Source organism: Molothrus ater, chromosome 1, assembly GCF_012460135.2.
Source record: "Molothrus ater isolate BHLD 08-10-18 breed brown headed cowbird chromosome 1, BPBGC_Mater_1.1, whole genome shotgun sequence".
NCBI classification, from domain to species: Eukaryota; Metazoa; Chordata; class Aves; order Passeriformes; family Icteridae; genus Molothrus; species Molothrus ater.
In genome coordinates this window covers 100,532,866-100,548,473 of record NC_050478.2, presented here as the reverse complement: position 1 = coordinate 100,548,473, position 15,608 = coordinate 100,532,866, and the positions used below count along the sequence as shown (strand labels likewise).

At 41.1% G+C, this 15,608-nt stretch overlaps 2 protein-coding genes across 6 annotated transcripts in view; one reads left to right on the top strand and one right to left on the bottom strand.

The window, feature by feature from the left end:
- The window catches only part of GNAL (G protein subunit alpha L), a 183,833-nt gene extending 178,164 nt beyond the window's left edge, over nucleotides 1-5,669 (top strand). For both annotated transcript variants that reach the window (XM_036404464.2, XM_036404465.2), the window contains exon 12: nucleotides 548-5,669. In XM_036404464.2, coding sequence (XP_036260357.1) covers nucleotides 548-694 — 147 coding nt within the window. In that variant the 3' untranslated portion in view covers nucleotides 695-5,669. The remainder of the gene's footprint in view (nucleotides 1-547) is intronic.
- The window catches only part of MPPE1 (metallophosphoesterase 1), a 30,155-nt gene continuing 18,339 nt past the window's right edge, over nucleotides 3,793-15,608 (bottom strand). The window contains exons 1-11 of one of the 4 annotated variants that reach the window (XM_054514178.1): nucleotides 14,335-14,551; nucleotides 12,033-12,229; nucleotides 11,542-11,911; nucleotides 11,082-11,190; nucleotides 10,320-10,423; nucleotides 9,707-9,787; nucleotides 7,811-7,919; nucleotides 6,819-6,890; nucleotides 6,583-6,705; nucleotides 5,671-5,811; nucleotides 3,793-4,266 (exon numbers count right to left, since the gene is read on the bottom strand). In XM_054514178.1, the coding sequence (XP_054370153.1) occupies nucleotides 4,084-4,266; nucleotides 5,671-5,811; nucleotides 6,583-6,705; nucleotides 6,819-6,890; nucleotides 7,811-7,919; nucleotides 9,707-9,787; nucleotides 10,320-10,423; nucleotides 11,082-11,190; nucleotides 11,542-11,810 (1,191 nt within the window). In that variant the 5' untranslated portion in view covers nucleotides 11,811-11,911; nucleotides 12,033-12,229; nucleotides 14,335-14,551 and the 3' untranslated portion in view covers nucleotides 3,793-4,083. Of the gene's footprint in view, nucleotides 4,267-5,670; nucleotides 5,812-6,582; nucleotides 6,706-6,818; nucleotides 6,891-7,810; nucleotides 7,920-9,706; nucleotides 9,788-10,319; nucleotides 10,424-11,081; nucleotides 11,191-11,541; nucleotides 11,912-12,032; nucleotides 12,230-14,334; nucleotides 14,552-14,618; nucleotides 14,643-15,608 lie in introns of those variants that run through there. The other 3 variants (XM_036404470.2, XM_036404466.2, XM_036404468.2) reach the window with 3 other exon arrangements.

The following is a 15,608-nucleotide window of genomic DNA, read 5'->3' as shown; positions in this document are numbered from 1 at the left end:
ATCCTTCAGCTGGCTTAATAGGTGCTCTAAGTGAAGGTAACTTGAGGGGCCCAGACACAAGAAGCAGAAGCAGTAGAATGCTGTTCTCTGCCACTGCTGGCTCCACAACTGGGAGGGTTTTGATTTTGTGTTGCTGATGTAAAACAAGAGTTCAAGAATTTGCCACATGATGGCACAAAAAAAAGAAGAGAAAACAATTCCTGGGGCAGCTGCATGGCAGGCTGCACAACTGTCAGCAGCACAGATTTGGCTGCACAGTGATGGCGACAGCCTGTGCAACTAAGGATGGCATCCATGGCTCCCACAAAAGACTCCTGTCCTAACCCCAGTATCCATAATGTTTTGTAATCTTATTTCAGATTTGTCATTTAGACTGACCAGACCACAGCCACCACAGCCCTCCCTTCCTTTTGTTTACTTTTTTTAGTGATCTATGTACAGATTTCCCAGGGCTCTTGGTTCCCCCAAGTCTGTAGACTGCTGAGATGGGAAACTTCTCATGGCATGGCACCTGATGCTTTTTGTTTTTGCCTCCCTGTTTGCACAGAGGATAAGTACAGCAAGTGGAGACGGCCGGCATTACTGCTACCCACACTTCACATGTGCAGTGGACACAGAAAACATCCGCAGAGTGTTCAACGACTGCCGAGACATCATCCAGAGGATGCACCTCCGCCAGTACGAACTCTTGTGAGGGGGATCACCGTGGAACCTGTGGTTTTAAATTCTTTGCTCCTTACTCTTTCTCTTGATACTACCCCACACAGGGTGGAAGAATATACTATAGAAATGTCAGTCTCTTCACTTTGTTTACTTTTAATTGTTTAACCTTAAAGCTGATTTGAAGCAAGTTTGGGTTATTTTCCCTTCATGCTTTTTGGGACTATTTTTGTGCTTTATTTTGACATGCCACTTCTTCGTCATTCCACTAAGCCCTTTGGCTACCTCTGTTCCCTTAGGTTTTTGTTTTTTTTTAAACTGAACGTGACCTGCTAAATTTTTTCCAGTGGGTTAACCTCAGTTCAGACCGGTATGTCATCTGGATGACACTGAAGTCATACCTATCCCTCTGTGTGGGTTTCCTTTTTAACATGACATTGAAGAGTACTTGATGGGTGAAAAAAAGATTAATGCACTTTGTATCAGGTTATTAAATACTGTTGAGGAAGTAGACACACAATGTAGCAGCACCACAATATTTATTACTCTGTCACAGTTTTTAGCATTTCTGAGTTGCAGGTCAACTGATAAAGTGACCTCCTCTTTTAAGCCGTTACTGGCACAGGAAGTAGAGTAGATAATGAGAGGAACGGTGAAGACAAAGCAATTTTTCTGGGGTTTTGGAGCTAAGTGTCTCTGCACACCTCAGGCATTTGAATTACAGCTACTTTTCAGCCTGTTGCATCTAGGCAGAAAATTTACCACCCTCACTTATGTTATTTGTGCTGTCCACAAATGATCCTTTTAGTTCAGATCATTCTTGGACAACAGTCCTCTCCCTATATATATTTTTTTGTTTTACTGCTGGTTTATTATATTGTACAGACTGTAAAATGTAATATTATTTTGTACAACTTTATTGAAGAAAAATACTTGTAGAAGATCTTTGTGCCTTGATTATGGCTGTACCTGTAAAATGAGCTAAGATGTAAGTATGTTTTTGATTGCGCTGTACAGCTTGATGTCAACCTTACCTGCAGCAGTGACTGGAGGTAAGAACTTTATCTGTAGAGTTTAGGGGTTTTTTTCTGGTTTATATAAAAATGCTCTTTAGTATAAAAATTATAAATTATGCAAATTAACCACTTACCTTTCCAAGTAAGGTATTACAGTCACCGGATGTTGCAGCAAACATGCCTTTCTCTTTTGAAGTCTCAGCTTTAAAACATTGGAATTCATTCAAGTGTCCAAATTGCAACCTGGTGTTGTTTTAATGGGAAACAAGGATTTATTTTCTTTTTCTTTCTTATTTCTCTTTTTTTTTTTTTTTGTCCTTTATATTTAGAAAATATGTTTGGTAATTCTTTGGTCATTCATAGAACTTCACAATTGCACAGACCGATTGTGAATGTGTAAAGCACCATTATATAGAGCTCTTCAATCTTTGTACCAACAGCGGCTTTCATTGTGCAAGTAAATAGCGAGAAAGAAGATAAGAAAAAAAAAGTGTATAAACCCTTGTGTCTGGCCTAAGAGAATTACAAGATGACATTTTTATTTCTCTTTTAATAAAGAGACACATTAGAAAATTATTTTATTTTAAATATTGTAGAATCAAAATGTGTGAATATTTCTCAAACTTGAATAATTTATGCAAATGACATTCTCAAAACAAGTTGTGGTACAGTACAATATATAAAAAGCAAGAATTGCTGTAGCAATAAGGCATGTCCTTTTTAGTAACTATAACACTGCTTTATATTTTATACATAGGTGTTTTATGTCTGTGACTATATACTTTTCCTGTGTCCAAGATAACCTGTACAAATGTCTAAAATTACAGTTGCAATAACAGAAACCTAGAGAAGTGTTAGACTACATTACTTTATAGAATGTTTTACCACACTTCGGACCATTCCCCCCACTTCATTTTAAATTTAGGGAGAGACGAAGAGCTAACACAGTCCCCACACTGGCATATAAATCAGCAGGTTTTATTAACTTTTTACTGTATTGTTATTAGTTATAAACCCCAATCAGTCATCTTTTTAAAATCAGACTACAGTCTAATTGAGAACTTGTTTCCAGTTGAATATAAAACAATCCCATTTTAGATACTATAATATGACCCATTTCTCTTCCCAGAAATCTCTATGTTCAGTTTACTCGTATTTCCCAAAAAGTGAAAGGCTGGGTGGAATAAACTAACAGTAAATAGAATTCTCTTATTTCTCATGCCAAAGAAAGTAATAGAATGAATAACAAAAGATAGTATTTCTTTTGTTTTTAAGCTAGCCCCAGCCCAGGAGTTCAGGTTAGAGCTCCCAGCCTCTGCAGGAACATCAGCAGGAAAACTGGTCCTGGTGTGAAGTAGTCCCTCTGTTTTTTCTGGGATGGGTGGGGAGCAGCAGTAGGCTTGTCCCACCTGCCCCACACACTGGAGACACTGAGCTCAGATTTTGTCTTTGTGGCACAGCTGGTGGCCTCTGCCTCCCCACAGAGGAGCTAGTGCAGTTCAAAATGTGACACTACATTCAAGTCAACGGAACTTGTGGAATGTAAAATAAGGTGCATTCCTATCCCTGGCTGTAGACCGAGGGCTGAGGCATAGGATAATGTTACTGCAGCTGTATTTGACCTTCCTTCTTGCAGGAGATCGGCAACTGGAGGGCCCCTCACCACAGATCTCTGGGATGCAAAAGGGCCCTCTTTTTTAAGCTCATCATAGCACATCTTTTTGAAAGCAGCAGCTTGAGGTGTCACCCTAATTTTTTTTTTTTAAAGCAGTTTTCAAATGTGTATCAGCAAACTGGATCCTCGAGCTTTTCTTCCCCGTGTTGTCTGGTAGATGGATAACTGCAACTTATAGTCAGCTAACGATTTACTGTGTCAGGAACCAGAAGATTTCTTGTCCCAAACCACAGTCCCTTACACACAACACGAAAAAGGTTATGGAAATCTGCATCTCTCAGTGCTGATGCATCCAGATTCTGCCTGACCCTAACAAACACAAGTATGACATTTGAAGGGCCATGCAGCAATAAAAAAGAGAAACATTTCCAGTTTGCAAGATTCAGCCTCCACCAGGGTAAGACACAAGTGCAGACAAGTGATGAGGCTATAGGATTTACATAATGTACAGTTACACTTTTAATATACATATTTGATACAAAAATTATAGCAGGAAAAGAACTCATTTGATTGTCGAATACAGTATTTTTGTACAGCATGAAACGTTCATTTCAGTTAATTATTTATCCTGTAGTAGTCATATCAGCTGTATAGGACTTCTATGGTATGTGTAAATGCAACCTGCCTTCAGACTAGCAATCAAATTAGGTCATTTGCTGGCATGAATATAGTCTGATGTTTGACTGTTCTCAGCTTTGGTATTTCAGTGACTGAATGCAGATGTCTGGCTCTTCATACTGCTTTATGCTTACTGATTAAACGCTGAGCAAAATAAAATGGTGGAGTGAGAAGCTGAACATGAGCTAGTACCAGGATCACAAGCAGAGCACCTGCCGCACAGTAGATAGTGAAGACTCTGCTCTCAAATGGAAGGAAGCATTTTTGGAGGGAGAAGTCAGTTGGTGTTATGCTGCCCTGGAAAAGAAATGAAGACTGTCACTTTGCTGTGTTACAGTGGGTTCTGAATCAGGAGTGAACACCACAGCTGTCAGATCTCCAATTTCTAAATCCCTATGTTGGGTGGCAAGGGTTGGGGCCAGTTTCCTAGTACCAGTGCCTTCTCCGGGGGGCTGAAGAGTCCATACCTTGTGGTGCTGGGCACTAACTGGAATATTCACCAGGCCAACATTAGCCCAGAGGCCAATCTTCCCATCCAGCATAAACAAAGAGCTGGGCTCCTCATCTGATTTGCCTTCAAGAGAAGCCTAACTTTAGCTGCTGCAAATCCACCTGGAAGGAGCCTTTCCCGGCTAAAGTTAGGTTTTGTGAATGTGCCCCTTCCTTCCCCGAGCCCTCCTCCTTACCCAGTACATGCTGCAAAAACACACATTGGCTAATCCAAATTAGGAATAGGAACTTGAGCAACAAAGAACTTTGTTGGGTTTTGGCTTGACTTTAAGTTAAAGTTTACAGCAGCTCGAGGCTGAGGAGTTCAAACAGTAGTGAAGAGGATGCCACTTTAATTAGCCAACCTCTTGTTTTGCAGTGAAGATGTGCTGTCTGGCGTGTGCAGAGTGTGTGTGCAGTTTGAAGGCAGCTACTCTCAGGACTATGAAATAAACAGAACTACTTTCAACAACAAATATTAACAGTTGCATAAAATGAATTTAAACATTTGGGGTTACCTGTGTATTAAGCAGCCTAAACTCAACAGCAGTAAAACATACATAAAAGATTTCCCTCTCCAAGTCACAGACTACTCTGTAAACAGATTGTAGGTTTTGCTTCTTACTCCAAGTTTCTAAGAGTTCTGTTTTATGTTTGAACTGGGGAACTAATTGATTTACCTCTAAGGATATACTGAGCACTGGAACTGCCTGCACGAGCATAACCAAGACACTGTATAAAATGTGAACTGGCGATGAGGAGGCAGACTGTGGGCACGTCACAAACACTTTCACTGCATTAATGCACACGTTTGAAAACCATGATCACCGTGCAAAAGGGTTTGAGGTGGATACAGTCTTGTTTTCATAGTTGGTAAATCAGCCAAGCCAAACTGGTCTTTCTACTGTTCAGTGCACAATACTGATTATTTTTACAAGTCAATAGTTTACAGTGCACCCTCTTTCTAAGAAAATGTACCCAGATACTAATTAGGTCTTTAGCAGCATTGCTTTGTACCACACAGAACATGTGGCTCCCACAGATGTACTTTATAAAGTGGATGCAGTGTACTGAGTGGGTTGGGTGGGTAGGCAGTTTTTTTTATTATTTTTCGTTTTTACAGGTAGAATCAGTTTTAAAATATAGCTGACTGCCATGTTGATTTATCTATGAAAGTTATCTGACAAAAATAAAAAAAAAATTAAAACTTACCATGATGAAACTAGGATTGTTTCTATTCCTCCAACTGAATGATGGGACACTGATTTCTGGAATTTTCCCTGCGTGCAGCACTTCACAAGCACTATGAGTGTGCCCACTGAGAATCAAACGGGGCTGAAACCACCATAGCAGCTAGAACACAAAATGGTAAAGCACAAAAATTATGTCACGGCTAAAAAGAAATTGAACTTAAAAACCCCTTTTATTCCTTTGAACATTATGGCAATTCTCATATTCTTACAAACTTCTGCTTTCCAGTAAGAAATCTCTTGGTATTGCAATATCAATCACACTCGTTTAGCCCTGATCCCAAGTACTGGGCTTTTCTTCTTTTTTTTCATACAGATCAGAACAAAGGTAACAGCACGCTGTGGATATCACAAAGAGAAAAACTTTGGGTTTAGTAAAGCAATGCTATTTTCTTGTCTAAGGAAGATTCTTGTAATGACAATCTTTGAGTGAAGACATTTATGCAGAAGGAAAGAAACAATGACCATTGAGTTTTAAGGGAATACTTTAAATTTTCTTGTAGTTACTAATTCAGCAGAAATGATGCTTTCAAAGTGTTGGAAAACTGTGGCTTCATACCAGGTGTGTCAATAAGTTACACAGTACAGAAAGTACAGAATGCTGAAGTGAAGGTAATGGCAGCACAGCAGATTTAAGAGTGCCAAGACTTAGGAGCTGTACCGGGGAAGCCTGGCAGGACCAAGGCCTGGGTGGTGAGGATCCTCAGGGGAGCAGCTCTAACAAGTAGCCTCTCCCAGGCCTCATTAGACGGGAGCAGCTGTGCTCTGTTTGTCTCAGCCAACAGTCTTACCACAATTTTTTAACCTATTTATATCTACAGTCATGTCCCCCTCTCACCCACCCACCACCACTCAAGTTCCCAAGAAATCAAACCTTTTGTGATGCCTCTTGAGACAGTACATCATACTTCTCTTTAAAGGGGATGTTTTTCTCCTCTGGAGGAGCAGAATCTTCTCCAGTACATTCAGCATCACTTTTCCGATAGAGAGGATAATGCTGGGAGTAATTAAAAGCAAGGATTAGTTGTTAATGATCCAGCCTTTCTGCAGCGGTAATAAATCCACAAAAACAACATGGCAATATGTTGCCTCACCCCACCTCTAACACACCTGTAAAAGGATGGGTTCTGAAGCTGGAAGCTTTTCCACATCACTGCATCTTTTGTTGGAATGATTTGGTTTCTGTGAAAAAAAATCAAGCCATAGAAGGGGTGACAGTAATTAAGCAATAGCAAGACTTTAAGGGGTTAGGGAGGGTGGGGTTGTTGTTGGATTTGGTTTTTCGTTAAGCAGTTCAGCTCAGGTATACTACTGACTGTATGAACTCCTAAGTGTTTTACTGTGGACTGGTGGAACTCCCCATTCTGTACATGCTGTAAATACATTTCTGACTGTGATGCCTTAAGTTTTAGCTTTTATATTTTTCAGGTTCTGTGCTGCTTTAGTGTGTACTTTTGAACTTCATCAACTGCAGAAAGCAGCAGCAGCAGGATCTCTGCACCAACAAGGCAAAGGAGTTTGAGGGCAGCCCAAGGGAGACAGAGTCAGGCAGTTTTTCCACTGGGAGCTGGTTTCCTGATTGACTGCCAGCCCAGTCACTCATGCTGCCTACTGAGCATCCTGTCAGCCTATGGAAAAGGGAAGATGAAGGAAATACAAGAAGAAATTTGATATGATGAAAAAATACAATTAAAACACTACTAGGGTACGAGGAAAGGATTGCAGTAGAATAAGGAATCTAAAAGAACATGCTTGAAGGGTATAAAACAGAATAATATCCATAAATATAACTGCAGGATTATGTATCTGGAGTCAAAGGGAGGGTTACAGAATTGCCATTGCTCAGAACAGAGGAAATTACACTCTTGGCAGCACTGACAAGGAAGTTGACACCATTAGTGCTAAGCAACACTGTTAATAGTTAAGTAAACACGGTTAAGAGGGATATGAGGGGGAGACAGACTTGCTAACAAGTTGCACTGTGAATTGGAAGCAGATTTTTTCGGGACAGTCTGGTTGTATCCTGGCTGTGCTACAGTATCAGCAATCCCATTGTGGCAGAGGAGTCTCTGGCTGTAATCAGAAGTTCAATAATCTCTTACCTGCTGGGAGCAATTCAGTTTGTGAGAAAGTGCCACAAGTTTTGCCTCTGTGGTACTGCAGACAGCACAGCCATCACCCTCCATTGCTACACTGTTCACTAGGACAAAGCTGGAAAATACCAGGGGGTGGACAAAGAGAAGTGGGGAGGACAGGAAGGCATTTGTTGTTCATACACGTGTGTTTATAAGATAAACTTCATCTCATAAAATGCAAGTGTTCCTGAGTTGGACATAGCTCAACAAAGCAGCAGAATGTAACCGCTCCTGAAATCAGGTGTTCAATCCTCCTCTGAGTATCTGTACCACAGCCATGTCTCTGACTGGTTGGCTCCTTTATGCAGTTGTTGATTAGATTGCACAATGTAGCTTATGCTTCATGCTTACACTAAAGATTTTTTTATATTTTAATAGATACTTAAGTTGTATCCTAGTGGAATGTTAGAAGTTCATCACTAAACTAAATTCTGAGGGAAAGGAGAACTTGCTTCTCTGCCCACACAGTTTAGACCTCAGAGACAGCATTTGAGACATTGAATTTCTTCAGAACAACTGAAAAGCTCAACAGCACTGCATTAGGGTGACTCCCCTGCACAAGCTTAGTTTTGTACTTTGCAGTCTCTGACATACAAAACAGGATTTTATTCTTAATAGAAAGTTTCCCGTTAGATTTCAAATAAACTCAAGTTCTGCCACAAGATTCCTACCCATTTAGTCACACATTCAGCTTGAGATACATCCCCAGTTCAATTCAGTCTGTTTAAAAAACAAAACTAAGCTGAATGCTTCACTTAAGAGATACTAGTCAATAGTAAAACAAAAATTAATTCTCTTTTAGCAAATTAAGCTGCTTTTATACCATAGATTTGTTGTAAAATAGTTTATAATTTTGGAATATTTATTTTAGGAATATTAATAGTGCAGCTCATTGCAGCTAATGGATACCAGACATGCCATCTGCAACTGCATAGGAGAATTCTGCTGTGCTGTTTTATCAAAGGAGACATGGAGATGTTCCTTAATAATTATTTTTTTAAACAGCTGAAATACATATCTTGAGGACCCCACATCTGCATGATAAGCAACAGCTATACTGAGCATTCATGAAGCTGAGAGATCTTCCTAAAATAGACACAACTATTTCCAGATCTGTTCAGAATTTTTAATTAAACCTTTATGTTTTCTTAATTAAGGGAACCAGTGCGAACCTGTAGGTTTTGAATCTCACGTTCCCACGAGTGAGTACACCCCAAGGGCACAGGTGCCAAACACAGAGTGGCAATGGGCCTTCCCTTCCTGAATCTGAGGCTTCAAGACCTTTCCACAAACCCAGCATTGCATTCCCTCTTCGGGTTCCTGCACGGTGTCTGGAGGTACCAGAGCACCCAGCAGCCAAGTGCAGCCACGGGGACACAGCTGTGAGAACGAACGAACTGCATCGAGGTCTGCTCAAAGCCAAAAGCAGCTCGAGCATTACTACCCCACCTTGTGGAACAACTGCAGACACACAGCTGCTGTATCCCTCAATTCCTCAAACAAGGGTTAAGCTCTGCAGACCAAAGAAGTTATTAAAATTAATGGAACTCCTGATTTGTAAACACAGAGGGGGTTGGTTCATGTTTCTTTATCCTGCTATGTTTACAGCCATGGCTCATTAGCAGCTGCAAGGAAGGATAAAGGCACACCAGACGAATGGATTCTGACTCCACAGTACTTTTCCATTTAAAAGGAAATTGTTACACTTTACACAGCTCTAAGTACAGCTTCCTGTCCATATAAAACTACAGGTTTGTACAAGGTGTTTGGGGTTTAACACATCATAAGGTAGGTGATTAAAAAAAAGGCCCTAAGTGAAGAATTCCCATACTATTTCATTAGAAAAAAATTAAATATACTCACTTTATTCCTTTCCGAGTTATCAGCTTTCCTGAAGTAAAGTTGAAAACCTTTTCAAATCTATTTACCTTGTAAGTAGTCATTCTGTGTCACAAAGCAAAAATACAACTGAGGTAAGAAATTGCCATTGGAACTCAGCTGACCCAGTTGCTTTACAGTTTACTGACCATTCATGCAGCTTGCTGCTGCAATATCTAGCTCACACAATCATTCAGGAAACTCACAGGGATGCTCTGACACCTCTTGTGTCCTCCAGCCCCTCCCATCAGTGCAAGCACCAGCACAGTGAGGGCACTTACAATCTCCTGTGCTAAAGGGAGTGCAAATATGCTCAGGTGCCTTCCTAAGGAGGAGGCTCAATACAAGGAAAAGCAGCTTCAAGGATTCCATGTCAGTGCAGAAGGATCAGCTCTGAACAACCCTCGTATGGTCAGAGAAGCATAAACCTGTTCTGTGCGCAGGCCTTACTCTCAATTATGACCCTTTCTAATTTGATTGTGATCAAGAAGTTTTCTGTATAAGCACAAAACAGGTGCCTCAGACCCAGCACAGTTACTGTGGGCAGGCTGGCACTTCATTCTTGGCACCTGTGTGCTCCTGGCACCAACAGACTCACTCATAATGAAATCCAATGTCGTGATTCCCAGCGATGACCACCAGCTCCGTAAAAACTGAATGCCTGAACATCTTCTGGAACCTCCTGACATCATCTGCCCAGGCCTGCACGAAAACAACAGAAGAAGAAATTGGTGCTGTTCCACAGCATCACAGGTTTTGGAGGGGGTTTGCAAGGTAAGGTTTGGTACTGTAGGGGCTGAAGGGGTGGATTCTGTGGAAGCCTGCCCTGTGTCCTAAAGAGCAGATGCAGCCAGCTCCAAGATGGACCCACCGCTGGCCAAGGCTGACAGTGCCTCTGGGATTACAGAATTAGGGAGGTGGAAAGAAAGGAAACTCTGCAACTGCAGCCAGAGAGAGGAGTGAGAATTTGTGAGAGGAAGAGCCCTGAAGACACCAAGGTCAGTAAAGGAGGCAGGTCTGTTTGTATTTTCTCTCCCCTCTCCAGCCAAGGAGGGAAGTGACAGGGCAGCTTTGTTGGGCACAGGCATCCAGCCAGGGTCAGCCCATCACAAGCCTATAACACAGAAGCACAAACTCAGATGTTTGTCTTTTATAAGTTTTATAGGAGGCATAAAACTGTCAAGGTACTTCCAAAAATGCAGGAGAATCACAACATTTCAACTCCTAAGAGAAAAAGCTAGTAACTACTAACAACAGGACAACTGTAGCAGCATTAAACAAAGCTTTGCATACCTAATCTGCTTCCATTTCCTTCAAGAAATCCTCATTTTTTGAAACAAGACAGCTGATGATGTCATACCTGAGGTGAGCTCCATTTTCCTTCATCAAAAACATCTCCCAGAATAAAAACAATATCTGGCTGCAGTAACCATAAGGCAGTTTGAAAAGATCTCTCCATTTGCCATTCTCTGAAAGGAAAACACAGAACCAGTTATCACTGCCTTACCTCTGGATCCTCAGCTCTGAATATAGAGACACATCCTGGTGATAGGAATGGCAAACCTGCTCTTGCACACTAAAATATGAAAATATATTATGAAATCCAAATTAAATACTTAGAAATCAGGTGTAAGGATAGTAGGTGGGTAATTCCACCATGATACAATCAGGACCAAGACATGCAAGAAGTAACACCAGCTTATTTTTTCATTACAGTTCTAATGAATTGCTGTTTCATAGAACAGTGAATTATTGTTCCATTAGCTACTATTAAAAACTCTAAAACTGGCTAGAGATAATTTAAAAAAATTAATAATTACCTTCTTAGCTTATCCAGCCAATGTCCTTTGATTTCACCAAGCAGGTGTGTATCAGCTAAAATGATGGCCTTTAGGACTGAAGTTTCTTTTTCAGCCATGTGAGCTCCACCTTTCACATTTGGCCATCGGCATTGAAATATCACCGCATAGTAAATTAAAAATTCACAAAATATTAACACTGAGCTGACAAAGCACACAAGTTTCAGCAGAAAACAGAGCCTCCTCTTCAGAGGGAGATTCTTCACAGCAGTGGAGCTAGAACTCAGCATTGCAGTACCAGCATAAGACAATGGCTCAAGTTGTCCTCTCAGATGAAAACAGCTTGGGATACTCAAAGGATCACATTGGGCTTTTCGTCAGCACAAAATCCCTGTGGAGAAAATACAAAATAAAAAATTCATTGAGTCTGCATTCCCTATGGAAAGCTACAATGTAAGGCTTACAGTGTTAGCTTCTTGTCACCCTGAAAGGCTTGAGAATATGTAATTGACCTAAGGAATGAAGTTCTCCTCCAGGCACACAGAGGCCAGCTGAGCACAGAACTGCACTCACTCCCACCAGCACCAAGGAAAGCAGATTACAGCCAGCCAGGATCTTGGTGCATGATGCTTTTTCAAGAACTTCACAGTGAAAACACTATGAGTGGGGGTCAAATGTGGGTAAAGACAGAGCTTAGCTTGAACAGCAGCTGCAACAAAGGAAAAAAAAACTGTTAGGATCCATATAGAATCAGTGAGGTTGGAAAAGAACGCCAAGACTGAGTCCAAGCCTTAGCACAGCACTGCCAAGTCCACCATTAAACCACGTGCCTAGGTGCCACATCCACACATCTTTTAAATACCTGCAGGGATTGTGACTCCTCCACTTCCCTGGGCAGCCTGTTCCAATACAGAACAACCCTTTCAGTGAAGAAATTTTTCCTGGTATCCAATTTAAACCTCCACTGGCAAACTTGGGGCCACTTCCTCTTGTCCCATCACTTATTTGGCAGAAGAGACCAACACCCCCTTGGCTACAGCTTAATTTCAAGTACTTGTAGAGAGCAATAAAGTCTCCCATCAGCCTCCTTTTGTCTGGGCTAAACAACTCCCAGAGGACATCTGGCACAAGTGAAGAACATGGCTACACCCAATCAATAGCATTACCACCTTTACCATGGTTCATTGTAATCTCCAAGAACCCAGGGCAATTCACTAGCCCAGGACAAGTTTACAGAATGATTCCAGGAACACAGGCACAGATACACAGGTAATTCACTAATGCTGCTTCATTTCTGACAAGAGGAAAACAAGAAACATCCAAGCCTCAGAAAAATGAAACTTCACTGGAGCTGTAGAGAAACAGTTAATGAGCCCAAATTGGTGAGATCACTGTATTTACTGTTTTCTGCTGTCTTGGATACCTTGTAACCTAAACAGGGAATTGACCCCTTTTGAAACTGGAATGTTTTTTTCTGTTTCTTCCAAAGCCCTTGGCAGGAACACTTTTTCAGGGTAAGTGCCCACAAGAGAGTATCCCAGTTGAGAGTACAGAGGCACCAGCCCTTGCTTTCCAATGAAATCCCTGTTTCCAGGTCCAGCCTCTCAGGGTGTCAGTCTGAAGAGCACTGCAGGTCTGAAAGCCTCGCTCTTTAAAGGTAAACTCTGCAGCATGGTCACAGTAAAGGAACTCCAGAGGACCTATAGAGATGCTGCTTCACAGGCTCAGGAAGAACTTCCAGAGAAATCCACAAAATGTGATCCCCCACCCAACAACAGCATTGCAATTTTGCTTTCTACGTTAGAAAAATATCCCATTTAGGACTAATACCCAGGATGTGAGCAATTACTCAACATAGTGATTAGCAGACCAAGTCTGAATTAGCTAAATCTGACTACAGCTGTAAATATTTGGTACCTTTGAAAATTTATACTCCACATATCAGGAAAACTGGGAAAAAATTACAAATCCACACAAAATTGTTTTGGATTGTTTCTAAAATGTTGGCCTTAGTTATATGCAGAACATAGAACAAAGTTGAATTGCTTCACTGTCCTATGAACCTGCCCATTTGATTTATGTCTCATGGAAAGTGAATACTGACACATGATTATTATATTTTTTCCAACCAAAACCCCTATTTGATAATAGCCACTTATTCTCAAACACAAGCTTCCCATATCAGCACTACAAAGTACTTGAGACAAAGAACCACTAGCCTGCACCATGAAACATTTCTAATATGCATTATCAAACAGTAGCATGACTTATACTTAATTGCATGGAATTCAGTTCTACCTAAACTTGGTTTAGCAGGAAAAAGCCACTGGCCAAATGTCACAATTCCACAATATGTGGAACTACACATATAGACTGATTAACCTGCTTAATACTCATCTTGCCTGCATTTTAACTAGCAAATAAAATAACAACACCTTGCTTGTACATCTCACACGGAGGAAAGATCAAAGCAGAGGTATCTGCTAACTGGCACAGCAACAAGGACAAAAAGACAGGCAAATTCTTATCCACAAAATGTTATTATCCACAAATTTGTAAGGCTTTATCCTGCAAAGTAGGAAGTAGTGCTTATTTGGAAGTAGACTTTGGTAGTCTGAGACAGTCTCCTCGTCTAACAAAAACAGCATTAATTTGAACAGAAAATGCCAGTAGGTTATTTAACTTACATTAGCCATAAAATAAATCCAGAAAATAAATAAATAAATAAATAAATGAAAATCACAGCTTCAAGAGCAAACTGATATCTTCAAGTTAAAAAAAAAAAAAATAGATGCCCACACCAACAAACCAAACCTGCAATCAGTAGAATATAAAAATATCTTCAAGGCAGAACTGTCATTTTCAAAAGTCTCAGGCAGCAACAGACACAATCAATCAGTGCCCCCGAGCCGGTCACTTCCACACGCGTTTCTCCTCCCGCTAATTGTCACTGGCTGGGGAGTCGTGCCGCAGATGTGGAGCTTGCCAGAGGTGCCCCCATCTGCACCCTACACCGCCAGCCTTCCTGATAGTGAAAGGAAAAGCGGAAAGGGAAATAAAAAAAAAAAAAAAAAAAAAAAAAAAAAAACGAACCCAACCTCATAGAAAGTCGGCGATGCAGATCGAGCTGAAAGACAGCTCCTACTACTGGCTGAGAGAAATCCCTGCCCACCACGCTCTGCCACCTGCCAGCCCAGGGCTGCCCCCATCCCATATATCCCATCCCATCCCATATATCCCATCCCAGCTGACCCCGCCGGGGCTGCACAGCCGCTGCCGGGTGGAGCTGCGGCTCCCCCGCACAGGGCTCATTATTCTCATCAGAGCAGATTTCCCCACCAGAGCCGGGAGACTTTAGTTATGAGAAAAGACTGGGGGATTTCTCACTGTTTCTTGTTCTGCACGACCTTTAAAAATCAGCCTATGGACGAGGACAATTACTGAATCATTTAACAACGGGACCAAAGTTTAAACACGCTGGAAGTGTAACTTTAAACCTCAACACTGTGGGGAAAAAGACTCCAGTAACTGGCACTGCTTCCTTCTCCAGCATCCACGTTTATTTTACTCATTAGTGAATGTTACAAACATTTTGCACTCATAATTTTCTGTTATACTTGCTATGCTCCTTATTTTTTCCACGAGGTTTACTGGCAACACAGATTTGCTCCTCTTTTGTTTCCTTTTTCCATCTCTTGTTCAGAACATTATCCAGCTTTTATTTACAACGAGCCAAGAACGAAGCAAGGGAACACAGTGGTCTATAGCCAGAGCAGGCACAAGGAGTTCTGGAGCTTTACCCTATCACTTGGTGAATATGCAACTCTGAACACTGCACATGCTTTGAGGCAAATTTCTTTATTAAATTACAACTGCACAAAACTCTCCTAACAAACCAAGTGGGACCAGAGAGTCTTAAGAAATCCTACTCCTAGTCCTATCCCTCAGGAGTGTCCATGTATTTTTATGAAGCTAAAGAAGCTGTATTAGTTTATTAGCAAGCTAAGTCTTTCTACCCTAAGCACTTTTCACTCAACTCTACCACCACAATATCACAAAGGTAGAGATCTACACCTTTCAGAAAAACA